General features: G+C 50.0%; 3 protein-coding genes across 3 annotated transcripts; 2 read left to right on the top strand and 1 right to left on the bottom strand.

Annotated features, from left to right (window-relative positions):
* Nucleotides 1-186: 186 nt before the first annotated feature.
* Nucleotides 187-1,086, top strand: LOC117896598 (trypsin-4). Its single transcript, XM_034805024.1, has 2 exons — nt 187-800; nt 861-1,086. The coding sequence occupies exons 1-2, from the start codon at nt 217-219 to the stop codon at nt 1,051-1,053; spliced, it is 777 nt and encodes a 258-aa protein (XP_034660915.1). The 5' UTR covers nt 187-216; the 3' UTR covers nt 1,054-1,086.
* A 320-nt stretch (nt 1,087-1,406) lies between these two features.
* On the top strand, nt 1,407-3,820 carry LOC117897952 (glycerophosphodiester phosphodiesterase 1). The gene is made up of 6 exons (XM_034807054.1): nt 1,407-1,666; nt 1,776-2,094; nt 2,165-2,316; nt 2,379-2,583; nt 2,652-2,827; nt 2,885-3,820. Exons 2-6 carry the CDS (start codon nt 1,789-1,791, stop codon nt 3,036-3,038), a joined length of 993 nt encoding a protein of 330 aa, XP_034662945.1. The 5' UTR covers nt 1,407-1,666; nt 1,776-1,788; the 3' UTR covers nt 3,039-3,820.
* Nucleotides 3,821-4,526: 706 nt separating this feature from the next.
* On the bottom strand, nt 4,527-16,117 carry LOC117895996 (titin). Its single transcript, XM_034803983.1, is given in 8 exon segments — nt 4,527-6,643; nt 6,646-12,902; nt 12,966-13,388; nt 13,442-13,516; nt 13,590-15,028; nt 15,237-15,283; nt 15,391-15,606; nt 15,670-16,117. Coding segments are annotated over 8 exon segments (10,680 nt in total). The 5' UTR covers nt 15,844-16,117; the 3' UTR covers nt 4,527-4,594.
* Between the last annotated feature and the right edge of the window lie 80 nt (nt 16,118-16,197).

Genomic DNA, 16,197 nt, shown 5'->3' with positions numbered 1-16,197 from the left:
GCTGTAAACAATAATGAAATCACCGAATCTTAGAGATATCAGAACCAAAAAAAACCCATGCATGCCCTGCTCAGTAGTTGACAAGGGTTAATTACAGATACAGCTTCTACAGAAACCATGTACACCCCTGAGATAACGAAGGCAATTGATAAAGACAGCAAATATATCGACTCATTGGCTGGCAATAAAGTTTAGTTTTCGAGAGTCAGCAGCGCCATGCAGAAGCTTCTTCTGGGATTCGTCGGGATTCTTTTGGTCCACTTTAATGTCGATGCGGCGGCGACTGCCCAGAGGCTGCCGGATAGCCGCATTGTCAATGGGCGCGAGGCCGCGGAGGGGGAGTTCCCCTATCAGCTCTCGCTGCGACGCCACACCATCCACATCTGCGGTGCCTCCATACTCGCCAGCAACTGGGCCATAACGGCGGCTCACTGCATCGACAACCACGAGTCGAGTCCCCGCGAGTTCACCCTGCGCCAGGGCACTGTCCTGCGCACCACAGGCGGCTCTGTCCAGCCCGTTCAGAGCATCTACAAGCATCCCTCGTACGATCGCACGGACATGAACTTCGATGTGGCTCTGCTGCGGACAGCAGTCGGAGCCCTCTCTGCGACGCCCATCCGCTTGCCAGCTGTCGGCGCGGCTATTCCGGAGGGCATGTCCGCCGTCGTCTCTGGCTGGGGCCACATGGATATAGCCAATCCCGTCCTGGCGCCGGTCCTCATGAGCACCACGGTGCAGACGGTTAATCAGGAAAAGTGTCACAGCGCCTTGAAAAATCACGGCGGCGTCACTGAAGCGTAAGTACAGACATAGAGAGATTTAGTAATCTCCAATTAATGTCTCACTATCTTGTCTAGAATGTTTTGTGCGGCCGCAAAGAACACGGATGCCTGTCAAGGTGACAGCGGAGGTCCCATCAGTTCGCAGGGCACCCTGATTGGCATCGTTTCCTGGGGGGTTAGCTGTGCGGATCCCTATTATCCCGGTGTGTACACTCGTCTGGCACACCCCACTGTGCGCCGTTGGATACGTCTGCTCACCAAATTGTAAATCTCCATAAATAAAGCAAATTTGTAATATCAAGGATATGACTAGCTCCCTTGCTTCCAGAGGGGGGGATTTGAATGCAAAATTAAAATAGAAATTTGTAAAATATTAGGTCATAAGGTATACAATCCAATAAGAAGGCGTATTTATAATTAGCCAAATTGATTCTTCAATCGGATTAAATTATTTTTTCAGTGTTAAAAGTCTTTGCAAGCTAGTAACATCAAATAGACCATCAAAATCGTGGAATATGATTTAAGACTACGGTATATTTACGGTATACTTTTCAAGTGAGAAGGTATATTTTGGAAAATGTTTGATGGTCTGAGGGTATATTTTATCAATATTTTCACGGTCACACTGTTGGATTTTTTAGATTTTAGTTGTTTTTTCGACGGTTATTTTAGGCCCTGCCCGTTACAAATACCAGTTTTAGCCGAACCCAAATCCAAGGCTTAATCTTGAACTAAATGTGCAGTGAGCAGTGGGCCAGTGGCAGCGAATATCCTAGGAAAAACAGGCGTGGGAGTGGCAGCTGTAGTAGCAGCGGGTGGAACAGTGAAGAGCGGGTGGTGTGGTGTGGGGAGTGGTGGTGGCGGCACGCATTCTATTTAGGGTGAGTGCGGTGCAGATGCACAAGACAAGAAGAAACTAGAGGACTAGAGAAGAACTACTAGAGGTAAAAATAGACCAAAAACAGACACTTAAGAGCAATCTTTCAACAGTGCCCTCTGCTGAATGTACTGGCGCTGGTTGTGGCTCTGCCTTAAGATGATCTACCAGGTGCTGTGCTGCTCGGTGAGCTTGATCTTCTTCTGCTTCAACGTGTTCTGGCTCTTCTGCAACCTGGCCATACCCTGGTGCACCCTGACCCTGCTCGTCGTCTGTGTGGCCTCCAAGTTCGTGAAGCTGCAGCGCAGTCCCAACGAGAAGCGGCTGCTCAGCCTGCTGAGCGCGCCGGATGATTGGCCAAGTTACTGGCCCATCGCCAACCGGGCTGCCGGCTACGATGCGCCCGAGAACTCGAAGGCAGCTATCAAAAAGGTGACGTCATGAGGCGGTGGTTGCTTCGGACCTTACCCCAGCGAAAATCAATAACATCCCCCATTTTCAGTGCCTAACACGTGGATATCGGAACGTGCTTCTGGATGCCGGCCTCACATCCTGCGGCGAAATTGTTATAGCCAACCCCAGTCGCCTGGCGGTGGCCCAGCAGCCATTGAGCGAGCTGCAGAAACTAAACATCACGGAGCAGCATCCCATGGGGTGAGACATAAGCCTGCGGCAAATCAAGTGGAACTTTGTTTAACTCAAAAGTCAATACACAGGTCCCACTTCGAGGTAGAGTCGGTGGCTACGCTGAGGCAGATCTCCGACTATGTGGAGGCGGAGGCCTCCTCTGCCACGCTCTTCTTGCGCCTGCATGACAACAGTGCCCGCATGCTCGACCAGCTGCAGAAGTTTATGGCCACCAATGAGGCGTTTACACAGCGCACAATGGTCATAAGTCGCTCTCCGCTGGCTATTTATCAGGTATGGTATGCAAAGAGGTGGAGCCTCCTCTAGAAGGATGCTTCTTAAGTCTGTTCTTGTTTTTGTAGCTGCGTAAACTGCATCCGGAGATAATTTGCGGTCTGTGGCATGAGACCTATCTGTCGCTGGCCATGCTCAAATCCTCCACACTGATTACCTCAATCTATGGTGCAATCTTTCGCAACATTATTGCCCCCGTGATCGGCATAAGTGTCGTTTTTCTCAGCAAGGAAGAGTTCAATTTGTAAGCCATTCATGGTGATTATCATTCATCTTTAATCTTTAATCTTCCTTTTGGCAGACACATTGCCGACCTGTGGCGCAATGTGGGCGTCCGTCCAATCGTCTACATGGTGAATTCACCCAACGAGAAGCGCTATTTTCAGAAGACCATGAAGATTCAGTATTTGACCGACTCACTGCGCTCCGAGCCGCATCTTCTGATGAAGGCCTAAAGAAGTCCCACAGTCCCACTAGTGGGGAAAGCAACGAACTCAAACGAACACAACTCAGACAGGAGCGCACACACAAAGAGAGAAACTGTTTGCATTTAGCTGCGCTACACTGAATTCTTAAGAGTATTTCGTTTTTACTCACCCCCACTTGATATGTGTCTATATGATGCGTTTTTTATACGTGTTCTGTATCTGTAGAAGCTTTAGAAAGTATTACCCGTTGTGTACCCGTACCGCTACCAGTACCACCAGTACCAGACGCTATTGTATATGTATTTATGTTTGATTAAGTTTTGTGCTTTATTTATTGTATGTAGCGGATGCTTTTTATATATTTTACATTGACGTCCTGTATGTTTTTCATATATTTTATTTTAGTTATGGCTTGATTTCTCTATACCCTGCCTGAAACGTTTTCAAAGTTTGTACGATATTTCGACCCATGTATTCAATATGTACACAAAATGTAGTTTACCTTCCAAGGTAGTGTACTGCTCTATGTATGCATATGTAGTATATACATATACACACAAATACACGCGCAGCTGTTTTTATAAGACGAAAATTGTATGCAGTTCCCCAAAAGAATAACTTGTCTAAGACCAAGTCCCGACTACAAACACAATTATTTTCTTACGTATAATACGAGGAGAGCAAACGAATTGTGTTCCAGCGAGCATTATCTATACGACTATACCAAAAAAACAATGATGCAACATTTATTTAATTACGATGATATAATGAGTAAATAAAGATAATGCAAAAGATTGATCCACACTCAACAGTTCACTCAATAATTTGTCCTATAGATGCACTTGGTATGCTGGTGAGCAATTTGACTAGCAGTAGCGAAAATGTTTAGATTAATGAGGATGACGAATGACGAAACGATTCCAGGGTTAGGTTGGACCCTTACGCCCACTAGAGCATACCTTAGAGCATTCATATTTTGCCAACTTTGACACCTCTTTCTGGCTTATGTCCCATTGTGCTGCAGCGCGATAAGAAGGTATATTTCAAAACGTACAAAATGAACAAACGGAATCTAGGTTCTTTCTTTTATAGATTCCATCCAGACACATAGTTTGGATCTCCGTCAAAGAAGCTGGGGCTTTTGGAAGTAAAATATATAAAATAAGTTTGCTCATTCTTACAGATGTGTGTTTCGTGTCATCCATAATCCAGTCATTGCTAGTAGAAGGATCCAAAAGTTTTGTTTAAATTGTGTTTATTATTTGGGGGATGTCTTACTATATATATATTTATATGCATATTTGTGTATTGTTTATGTTATGCTTAATTTTATAAAGGTTTTACATTTCTGAGCGAGGGAATGGTAACTTTTTGCGGGGCTGACAGGGGTAATATGTATGTATGTATGTGGTATTTATGTTAGAGCTTAAAGATAATCATGCATCGAGTTGTCGGTAGATGCAATATTCTATTATACAGAAGTTTAAAAGGTGTGTGAAAGCATAACAAATATTGTACGATAGAGAATATTTATATATAAAACAATGGGGCGAAATGCAAGATGGCAAATGAAAACCAGTTCTTTATTTGCGTCGGGAGCGTGTGGCTCTCTTGGGCGCCTCGTCGGTGCCGGGGGCGGACTCTGCCACGGGCAGAGTGGCCTCGAAGTGCACCTTCTTGGCACGGCCACCGCGTGCTGCCGGAGCTGATGGGCCAGCGGCTTCCGGTGATAGAGTGTCCTGCTCTGCCACTGATTCAACAATTGGGGCTGCCTTGGCAGCTCGTGCGCGTCCACGGGCGGCTGGTTTCTTGGCGGCCACAGTCACCACGGGCTCCTGCGCAGGTTCTGGCTCGTCGTCGGAGACGATCACCACTGGTGTCTTAGCACGGGCTCCGCCACGTGCTTTCTTGGTAGCCGGCTGGGCATCTGGGTCTGGCTCAGTCCCGACTTTGGCTTTGCGTGCGTTGCCGCGCGCATTCTTTCGGGCTGTTGGCTTTGTCTCGGGCTCGGCCTCCTCCACCTCTGTAGATTCTGCTTCAGTCACATCCTCGGCCTTGCGACGGGTGCCCCGTCCTTTGGCAGAGGCGGCCGTTGGCATCGCTGGTGTCTCCTCTGCAGCTTGAGGCGCCTCCTCGTGCGTCTCCCCAACGACTGCCTTACCCTTGCGTCGCCTGGGCGTAGCTGGTCTGGGCGTGGTGTCCACAATTAGCTCCAGGGCCTTGACTGTCGGGTTCCTCTGGCGTCGGCTGCGGGACGGAGTTGGCTTGTCATCATCGGGCGCTTCTGTGTAGTTCTTCCGCGGCAGATTGCGTCCCTCACGCCTCTGTGAGGTTGTGGGATCCGGCAAGGTCACCGTGTTGATCTCTGGGGTGGCCGGCGCGGCTGGGGCTTGTTCTTCGATAGGTGGCCCCTTCTGGGCGGGTGTTGGCGTTGTGGGAAGCGCCTCCACATCGGGCGTCTTGGGTGCCACTGACTTGCCACTGGTTAACGGCTTGCGGTTGCGTCGTGATCCAGGGCTGGGCTTGTCATCGTCGGCGACTTCTGTGTAGTTCTTTCGAGGAATATTGCGTCCCTCGCGTCGTCGTGGTGTCAGCTCATCCTCGGTGTGGGAGGGCGAGGAGTGTGCCCCATCGTTGGCCTTCTCTGCAGAGACCAAAGCACTGACAGTAACGATTTCTGTGGGCACATCTTCTGTGTGCATATTGAGTGGCGCATCGACGACTTCTTCCTGGGCGGAGGCCTTGTGTCCTCGCCGCGCCGTTGTCTTTTTGGTTTGCGGTGTCCCCTCGTCGACACTCGCTGATGCTTTCCGGACAGCTCGCGCTGGCAGTTTCTTCTCTGCCACAGCCACAGCCACATCCACATCCACGCTTGGCTTGCGGCCTCGTCGTGCTGGCTTCGCTGCTGTTGCTGCTTCCTGGATGATCTCGGGAAGAGGAGCCACCACTGGTGCACCTTCAGCGCTGTGACGCTTTGGCTTGGGCTCGTCCGTGGCTTCTTCCTCGGTCGCCTTGCGTCCGCGTCGCCGAGAGCTGCTTGCCTCGACATGCTCCTCTGGGATATCCACCGTCTCGGCTGTGGGCTTGCGTCCACGTCTACGCGTCTTGTGCTCCTCCTGCTCCCCCTCCAGCATCAACTTCTTTGGCTCTGGCTCTCGCTCGTCTTCCTCAGGGATCTCCTCCAGATGTGGGTCCACGAGCTCCACCGATGCCATGCGCTTCTTTGCAGCTGGTTCTTTGTCTGCTGCTTTCTGCCCTCGTCGTGCCCTGGGCTTCTCGAGGACATCCGGAGCTGCAAGTTCAACGTCTACAGATGGCTTGCGTCCACGTCGCTTGGGCCTCTCTGCCTGGGCAGCATCTGGCTGATCCACTTGAGTGGCTGTTGGCTGGCTGGCCTCCTCAGGTTTCAAACGCTCTGAGGCCTTGCGGGTTCGCTTTAGAGGCTTCATGGGTTCAGCCACATCTGGTTGATCCTCTTTATTGGCTGCCAGGTGCTCCGGGGGTGCATCGTCCTTCGTGGGGTGCTTCTCTGCAGATGGAGGACGTCCGCGTCGCTTCGATGTCTCAGGCAGAACCTCCTTCTGCTCCTCCTGGACAAATTCGGCCGATTTGCGACCTCGCTTTGCGGGCTTCTTCAGCTCAGAGTCCTCTGTTTGATCTTCGTTGATGGGTGCCAGAATCTCTTGGGCCTTCTGTAGCTCATCCTTCTCCGCTGATGGAGGTCGTCCATGGCTCTTTTCTGTTCCAGGTCGCTCTTCTGCATGATGGGTGGGTGCCAGAATCTCTTGGCCTTTGACCTTCTGGAGCACATCCTTCTCCGATGATGGGGGCCGGCCACGGCGCTTCGCTGTGACAGGTCGCTCTTCTGTAGTTGCTTCGTTGTCCTTTTTGTATCCTCTGCCGATGGCTTGCGTCCACGTCGTTTGGGCTTTTCCAGATTGGTTTTGGCTGCCTCCGGCTCTGGGTGTGCTTCGTCTACATCTTTGGACGGCTTTCGTCCCCGCTTCTTGACCGTTTCCATGTTTGCTTCCTTTTGCTCGATGATCGGTGGTTCCTCGGCCGTCGGTTTGCGGCCCCGCCTCCTTGGCCCCTCCGATTCGATGGCCGCCGCAGTTCTCTCCACGGACGAGCCCTTTCTGGTCACCCTCCTACTGGCGGCAGGCAGTAGATCCTCCTTAGCGGGCGAGTGCACGTCCTTTTGTCCCAGTCCTGTTTCCTTCTTCGCCTCCTGCTTGGCTGCCGCTTGCTCTCTTTCTGTCTCCGGTGTAACTTTTTTCACGATTTTTTCTTCAAGCGTTTTATTTCCGTTTTCAGTATTACTTTTTAGCTTTTGGCTTTTGCTCTGTTCAAAATCAATTTCTATACCGACTGCTGGCTCACAGGCCGCCTGCGTCTCGGATACGATTTCAGCACTGATCTGGGCACCCTCTGAGGCAGATTGCATTTCAGTTAGAGACTTGGTGCTTGGTGCATCAACAGGGGTTGCGACTTGAACTTTAGTTTCCGCTGCAGGATCTGGTTTAGTAGGAGATGTCTCAACCTTAGCGGGTGCACCAGAAGACGAAGGTTGCTCCACTGCTGGTGCCGCTGTTGCAGCTACCACGGGTGTGGGTGTTGCCGTTTGAGTTGGTAGTTTTTCCTGCGTAGCGTGGCTCGAGTTTGAGTCGCTCAATTCAATCACAACATCATCCATTTGGACTTTAGAGGGGAACACTCTGGTAGCGGTTTCCCTCCTCTTCACTTGCAGATTCACAGGCTCGGCTTGTTCTTCCAGCAAGCCTACAGAATCCTCCTCATCATCCTCATCCTCATCATCTTGGCTGGAAGTTTCGTCTTTTGGGGTTGACTCTGACTGACTATCGTCCGATATTATTTGAATCTCGTCGCTCGCACTGTGACCTGTAATTGGAGGTCTGTTCTCCAGAATATTTGTAGCATTCGAACCGATTATGGACTGCTGTCTGGGCGTCTCATCGATTACTTCTTCAGACTCTGACGTTGAGGAAACTGATTGAATTTCCTCGGTGGATAGAGGTGTGCTTTCGTCATCGATGGAAATTGGAGCACTGGGGAGAGGTTCCTTAGAAGACTCTGATCGAATCCCAGCTGACATCTCTTCTTTCTGTGTTGATTGAGAGGGTTCCGATAGCTCCTCAATTGCAGGTGGAAGAATGCTTTCAACCACGATGGATGCCGGTCGAATTACAGCGAGTTCCTCTTCTTTTTCTGGTTCTGGCTCCTGTACAGTCTCCTCAACTGCAGCTGGAGGTGTGCTTTCCTCTGAGATGGAAGTTGGGGTACTAATGCAAGGCTCCTTGGAGGATTCTACATTAGTCTCTGATGTTTTCTCTTCTCTCTCAGGGGATGATTGAGACAGATCCTCCCCAACTGAAGGGGGATCAGCTTTAGCTTCACGTTCGGTTTCCGTTTCGGTTTCAGTTTTTTGTTGAACATCCAGCTCTGGTGCTACAGCAATCTTTTCTTGGACTTTGGTTTCATCTGGAGTTGTTTCCGAAACAGAAGCTTCCTCGGGAGTAGAATCACCTTGAACAGCTGCCACTTTGTTGGTTACATTTGCTTCTGGCACGACTTCTGCATCGGATGTGGACATTCTCTCGCTCTCTTTGGGCAACTCGATGGCTGCGGCTGTCGCTGTTGCTTCTGGCTCCTCAACAGAGACCGCAGCAGTGTTTCCAGAAAGTGACTGCTGAATGTCGGGAATGTGTGTGTCTGCATTGCTCGAAGCATCCACTGGAATTACTTTGTCTTCGTTTGTCGATTTGTCGTTGCACTGCAATGAAGACTCCTCCGTGGGCAAGGTCTCTGCTTCAGGTGCTTCATCGCTTGTTGGCTTGTGAGCTTCTGGAGTTTCCTCCACATCTTCAAAGGCGTTGGAGGCGTCTAATTGGATGACGCTGACTTCTTCGTCATTTCCGTTCTCCCTAGCAGGGGATCTCTCTGCATCGTTTACGACATCAGGGATATCCATGTGCTTCGAAGCTTCCAAGAGGGAAACCGCTTCTGGTTGTTCGATTAAAGATTCATCGCTTGAAGCAGGTTTCTCGACCGCTGTTTCCACGTCCTGTCCATTGCTCTGTTGACCTGCACTTGAACTCTCGTTTCTGGTTGTGTCCACTGGCTTTGTAACTTCTGTACTCTCATCATCTTTGATATTTTTATTTGCAGATTCTTCGGCTGGTGATGCTTCAGGCTCAGGCATTTCCTCGATAATGGAAACATCTTCCAAACGGTTTGAAGCATCCAATTGAATAACTTCGTCTTCCTCTTTATCCTGCTGCTCCTCAAGTATACTTATATCCTGCGGAACATCCACTGCAGCTGATTCATCCAGATTAGTTGGTTCCTTTGCTGCGTCAGTTTCCGTGTTGGCGATCTCCACGCCAGCTGCAGGTTTATCGTTTGCTCCAGCATTACCAGTCACGTCCTTTGATTTTGTGGCCGCATCGTATTTGTCCTTTTGGGTGGGGCCATTCGTCTGCTGATCCTCAGAGCAAATCTCATCTAGCGTTGTTTCCATTGCAATAGAATCGTTTTGAATCGATTCAATTAAAGATTCCTCTGGAGCCTCTTTAATCAGAGATTCCTCTGAATCCTTTTCAATCAAAGATTGTTCTGGAACAACTTCATTCAAAGATTGTTCTGGATCCTTTTCAATCGAAGACGTCTCTGGTATATTTTCAATCAAAGATTCTTCTGGAGCCTCTTCCATATGAGATTCCTCTGGTACATCATTAACAATAGATTCCTCTGGATCCTTTTCAATTAAAGAATCTTCTGGAACCTCTTCAATCAAAGATTCATCTGGAGCCTCTTCAATCATAGATTCCTCGGGTACATTTTCAATCAAAGATTCCTTTGCAGCTTCTTCAAGCAAAGATTCTTTTGGATCCTTTTCAATCAAAGATTCCTCTGGAACATCTTCAATCAAGAATTTTTCTGGAACCGCTTCAATCAAAGAGTCATCTGGAACCTCTTCAATCAAAGATTCCTCTGGATCCTTTTCAATCAAAGATTCTTCTGGAGCCTCTTCAATTATAGATTCCTCTGGTACATTTTCAATCAACGATTCCTTTGCAGCTTCTTTAATCAAAGGTTCTTTTCGATCCTTTTCAATCAAAGATTCCTCTGGTACATCTTCAATCAGGGACTTTTCTGGAACATCTTCAATCAGGGATTTTTCTGGAACAATTTCAATCAAAGAATCATCTGGAACCTCTTCAATCAAAGATTCCTCTGGATCTTTTCCAATCAAAGATTCTTCTGGAGCCTCTTCAATCATAGATTCCTCTGGTACATCTTCAATCAGGGATTTTTCTGGAACAATTTCAATCAAAGAATCATCTGGAACCTCTTCAATCAAAGATTCCTCTGGATCCTTTTCAATCAAAGATGCTTCTGGAGCCTCTTCAATAATAGATTCCTCTGGTACATCTTCAATCAAAGATTCTTTTGGAACAATTTCAATCAAAGAATCATCTGGAACCTCTTCAATCAAAGATTCCTCTGGATCCTTTACAATCAAAGATGCTTCTGGAGCCTCTTCAATACTAGATTCCTCTGGTACATCTTCAATCAAAGATTCTTTTGGAACATCTTCAATCAGGGATTTGTCTGGAACCGCTTGAATCAAAGATTCATCTGGAACCTCTTCAATCAAAGATTCCTCTGGAATATTTTCAATCAGAGATTGATCTGGTACATCTTCAATCAAAGATTCCTCTGGGGCTACGTGCTCTGAAGATTCTTCGGTTGGAGCTGCTTCAGCTTCTTGCGGTCGATCGATGATGGACTCTTCGTCAACATTTTCTATAATGCTGAACGCATCCAATTGAATTTTCCCATCATCAGGTGGTGTCTCAGCTTCCTCTCGTTGCTCAGCTATGCTGATTTCTTGTGTAATGTCCAGCATATTTGAGTCATCTTCCAGATTATGGGCTTCTGTTGCTGGTGCACTTGCAGACTCTGCAGGAGGCGCTTCGCTTTCTGGTTCTTCAGCAGGTTTAGGCGCACTTGCGGCGTCCAATTTTACGGCTACGGAGTCGTCCGTGCTTATAACCGTTTCATGAGACATCTGAGGATCTTCGGATGTATCTTGAGCTGTGTTTACCACAGCGGAAACATGCTGAATATCCTGTTCCTCAGTTCCTTCTACAACCAGAGACACGTCGGCAGGCGTTTTGTTTGCTTCTGGCGTTTGCTCAATGATATCCAAACTATTTTTAACTGGAGATTCTTCACAAGTTACCTTCTCCTGTTCGTCTGTATCTCTAACTGAATCCTCTGGAGTCTGCTGGATTGGTAATTTCTTCGCTGAAGTCTCTTCAACTAGTTCCCTTTGAGTGCTCTCGTCCGTGGTGCTTTCTTCTGGCAAATCATTGGCTGAAGATTCGACCTCGACTTCTGACTTTTCAGCTGCTCTCTCCTCTGGCAACTCTCTGGGTGACGATGCTGCATCTTCTGTTACTCCAGGTGTGGCAGTGGGAACTTCATTATTAGCCACTGGAGTTGCCGATGATTTCCGGATATTGCTTGAGGAAACATCTCCCACGCTACAGCTTGTAACATTCAATTCAATGGCCGAATATTCGATTGTAGAGTCTAGAGGATAGGTCTCAGATTCCGGTATTGTCGCCTCCACAACAGAAGAGACATCCGTTTCTTTAGCCTGTGGTGGTTCTTGGTTTTCGCTGGGTTTGGTGGCATTGATGCTGCTTTCGGCCGTGATATCTTGTACTTCAATCAAAGAAATCTCATCAACTGAAGACTGAACAGTTTGTGTGACATCTCCAATGGATTCCCCAACAGACTTGGGCATCTCTTTGCCATTTGTATCGGATGCGGCTGTGGCAGCGTATTCGCTGGGCTCCTCATTGGATCTACCGCTAATTTCTTCCTTCTTTGTTTCTGCGATTGTCTCTTGCGGTGCAAGATCCTCATCATCGCTGAATACCAAGGGCTCGCTCAAGCCAATGATTGAGTCAGTGTCAGAGCGATCATCACTCGGAATCGGGACAGATGGCGAACGAATGGTCTGAACCTTTGTCTCCTCCACGGTCACGCCAACCGAGTCAACAGCAGACACTATGGGAGGATCTGAGAACATCGAGTCCGAGGTCTGATCTAGCCGCTGTATGCCGCTTATTTCGTTGACGCTGGGCGAGGTGGGCCTGGATGTCTCACCTCCCTCCTCAGTCAGTGTGCTGAGCTCCAGGTCCGCCCTGATCGCAGCTTTGTATGTGGTGCTGGTCGTCGCAGTCTTGCTGTATGTCGGCGCCTCACTCAAATTCATCAGGCCCTCCGACGAGATCGAATCGTTCCGCTTGGAGGCAGCCAGGGGATCGGCATCAGTCGCCGTGCTTACGGTCGTCACATTGATTTCGGTTTCAGTGTCCTCTGCGTGTGCAACAGAAGTGCTGGGGACATCGTTAAATATGGTGTCCAAGGGCAGGGTGAGCCCACCAACGCTCAAATCGTACCTTAACACCACCGAGTCCCTGGTATAATCCTTGCGAGAGTGCAACACCGCACTGGCTGGCTCATTGGGTACCATAATATTCTTGGCGCTGGGAGTCTTCAGAATCCTGTCGAGATCCGCGCCCTCCGCATCTTCCGCTGGTCCTCTCCGCCTGCTCCTGCGGGGTGTCTGTGAGACGCTGTCAGAGGCCTCCAACAGCTCCTCAATGTTGCCCAGAATGGGCGAAGCAGGCATCCTGGGTGTCTGCATCAGTTCCCGCAAGCCCTTGAATAGCGGCGTGCTGCAGTTTTTGGGGGTCTTTAGCATATCTCTCAGGCCGTGGTAGTCCACATTGTCGGGCTCATCTATGGCCAGTTCTGTGCCATAATCTTCATCTTCAGTGGCCGCCTTTTCTTCTGTAACAAAGCAAACACCTTAGCTATAAATAATCCCAAATACTGGGCAAGATTTGAGCTCACCATCTGCCGGGGCAGCTTCCTCCACAATGACGCCCATATCGCCGACAGATTCATCGACTAAATTGGCTCGCTTGGGCGTGTTTAGCAGTCGCTTTGACTGCCTTGTTGGCGTGCCCATGTCCTCGGTCAGGCGACGCTTTCGCGTAGGCGTGGCCAAGGCCTGGGTATCACCTGATGAGAATGAGGCGCGTCGCGTGCGTTGACTGATTGCAGCCTGTTCGCTGTTGACTTCGACAGAGGCGCGGCGAGTGCTGCGCCGCGGAGTGGTGGCCACAATCCTCTGGTCAGCGGAGAGACGGCGCGAACTCCTACGAGGCGGGGGTCCAGCTTCTTTTTCCATTTCTTTATTCGGCTGCTCAACTGGCGAGGGTTTTACAGCGGACGCTTCGTTCTCTTTATTTGTTTCCGAACTCTCCGAAGACTCTGAAATGCAAGGCTTGAGCTCGATTCCATCTCAAATATAACTCATGACTCACCTTCCACCTCAGCTTTCGGATCTGTGGGGTCTGTGGGAACCTCCTCGCAAATGCTGTCCTCAATGACAAGCGCACCTGAAGGAAAGAAAGAAGAGTTTTAGGTTGTAAGAACTGAAATTCGAATCAAAGATTCCTTTTTCCCACTTACCTTCGTTTTCGATTTTCTCGGGCACATCCACGTGAACCTCTTCACAAATGCTATCATCGATGATGCGAGTCTCCTCCACTGGATCAACTGCATCTGTGGCTACCGCTGGCCTTGGACTGACCGCTGATGATCCCGCTTTGATTGGACCTGCTCCGCATTCGTCATCATCATCATCCTTGATGGTAAAAGTGCGGCTCAGTTCGTCTTCGGAATCGTCAAGTTTCTCCGGGGTCGAGCACTTGCTTTTAGATACATTTAATGCCTTCCCCTCGACTTCGCTCACTTGTAGCACCAATCGGTTGATCGGCGAAGCTGGCTTAGGCGATTCATGCCTGGGTGACCCGAGCCTGGGGGACCCTGGCTTGGGGGAACCGTCCCTGGGCGAGTTACAGAGGGAGCGTCGTGCCTTGGCCACCAACTTGTTGCTCCTTTCCACATTGGGACTGCGCCTGGCCACCGCCAGGGACTTTCTCATTTGCGAGAGTTTGTTCTCCCGGGGACTGACAAAGAACAGCGACGGTCGCTTGCGAGGCGAGGTGCTGGGTGTCTTGGCTTTCTCCTGATCGGCGGCTCGTTGGGCAGGGGTTCGTTTCTGTGGATGGAAGGGCAGGCGACGGGGCGTGGTAAGGCACTGACGGCGCGCCTCCAACAGAGATGTTCGCTTGGAGATGCCCACAGGTGTGGTTGCCTCCACACGATTGGCAGCAATCTGCTTCTTGGTGCTCGTCAGAAGAGCCCGTTTCATCAGAGATTGTGGCGTCCGTTTGGGGGTAGCGCCAGCCGCCAGTCGCTTCGGTGTCTTGGGCACTTGACGCGACGACGCTGGAGATGGCGGCGTATCCGTTTTGGTAATGTCGATGACGAGCGGCGAGATATCTGATGATTCATCGGCGCTGTCGGACACACTGATGGGCGTCTGCTTGAGCGTCAGACGCAGCTTTTGTGGTGTTGTTAGGTCGATGAGATGCATGGAGGTCTCCCGTCGGGCCTTCTGCGATGTGGATGGTGTGCTGAAGTCGAGCAGATCCCGACTGCAGCTGTCCTCATTCAGCTCCGATAGCACACTCTTCGGCGTGCTGTAGACGCTCTTGGGCGTGGAGACTGTCGCCGTGTTGGGTTTTCGGATACATGTAAATGACTTCTCCGTCTTGACGCCAGTTTCTCGGGGGGAAAACGAGGTGATGACCACATCGGAGAGAGCGCAGAGCTTCAGCAGCTTCTTGTGACTGGCTGGTGGGGTGGCTGTGTTCTCTTTGTTTTGTGTGGCATCCAAAAGATCAACTTTCGGACTCTGGCACGCGGCTGCCGCCGGCTCGTCGTCTGCATTTGGCGGCGTCTTGCAGCGTTGGCTCTCATCGGCCTCCACATGGGCATCGCTTTGGTCACGCGACTCTATCGACGTGTTGCCCTCGTCATCCGAATTGATGCAATAGCGAAAGCTGCAAAGGAACACATTGACGAGGATTATTTTTAGGGGATATTTTAGCGCAATCAAATCCACATATGTAGGAGACAGACACAGACACAAACAACAAACAAAAACACACACACGAGCACGCACACATGCTGACACAGATGGAGGGTATTTTAGGGTTGGCCTTCGTCTACCTGGGTGACAGCCTGCCCTCCCAGACGGGTCTCACTTACTTGTGCACGGTCAAACGCTTGTCGATCTGAGGACGATGGGAATGCAACTGTAAAGCAAGAGGGAAGAAAAGGAAAAGTGCGTCTTGAGAAACTGTACTTGGCATCTGCACATACATATGCGGCCTCTGCCGATGCTCCAAATAGGGAGACATACCTTCAGGGATGGGCAGGAGTTGGAGGCCTGCTCGATGGGCGACAGACGCTCCGGCGTGCGCGGCACATCCTCCGCCTCGGAGATCTTGGGGAACTCCCACGTGTAGACCTGATTGAGTATGGTGATGCGTGCGCCATGCAGCAGCGGCCGCTTGCCAGTGACAACCTTGTCGTTCAGTTGGATGGGCTGCTTGCTCGATTTGTTGTTGATGGTTACCTGGGGACGAGCAGATGCTGTTGATAGGGCAAATCGATGCACTCCCCCACCCTCTCTACTTACCCTGCCGAAGGCGTCGCATTTAATTTCGCACATCACCTCCTCCACCTGGGGCCCTTCCAGGACCAGGTCACAGCTCAGATACGAGCCCACTTGGAAGGTGCGTCCCTTGGCCGCCAAAATCACGGGCAAGCCGCTTTCGTCCACATACCGCAATTTAGCGCCATCCAGAGACATTTTGTTGCAAATTCTCGGCCGGGCCGCAAAAGTAGGAGAGGAGTGTGAGTGGCGCAACTTTGGCTTGGGCTTGGGTGCAAAAAAAAAACCAAACGAAAAGAAGCCGCACCGCGGAGCAACTTGACGAGTCGCGAATGACTAATTGGTACACTTTTCACACAACTATGATGGTTCCCGCGGCATTACGATATCATATTTTATATCTTTTGTATTTTAACGACGCAACCACGCAAAACTCTGTGCAGGAATTTTTTTGCAATGGACGCGCAAGAGCGACCTGCCAACCTAATGCAATTGCGCCAAGGTAGGCGTTAAGTTCGAAATTGATTACAACGGGGATGCCAACTCGGTCAA

The sequence above is a fragment of the Drosophila subobscura genome, chromosome O (genome assembly GCF_008121235.1).
Source record: "Drosophila subobscura isolate 14011-0131.10 chromosome O, UCBerk_Dsub_1.0, whole genome shotgun sequence".
NCBI lineage: Eukaryota > Metazoa > Arthropoda > Insecta > Diptera > Drosophilidae > Drosophila > Drosophila subobscura.
Note: the sequence above shows the minus strand (reverse complement) of the source record. Positions and strands in the feature narration are given on the sequence as shown.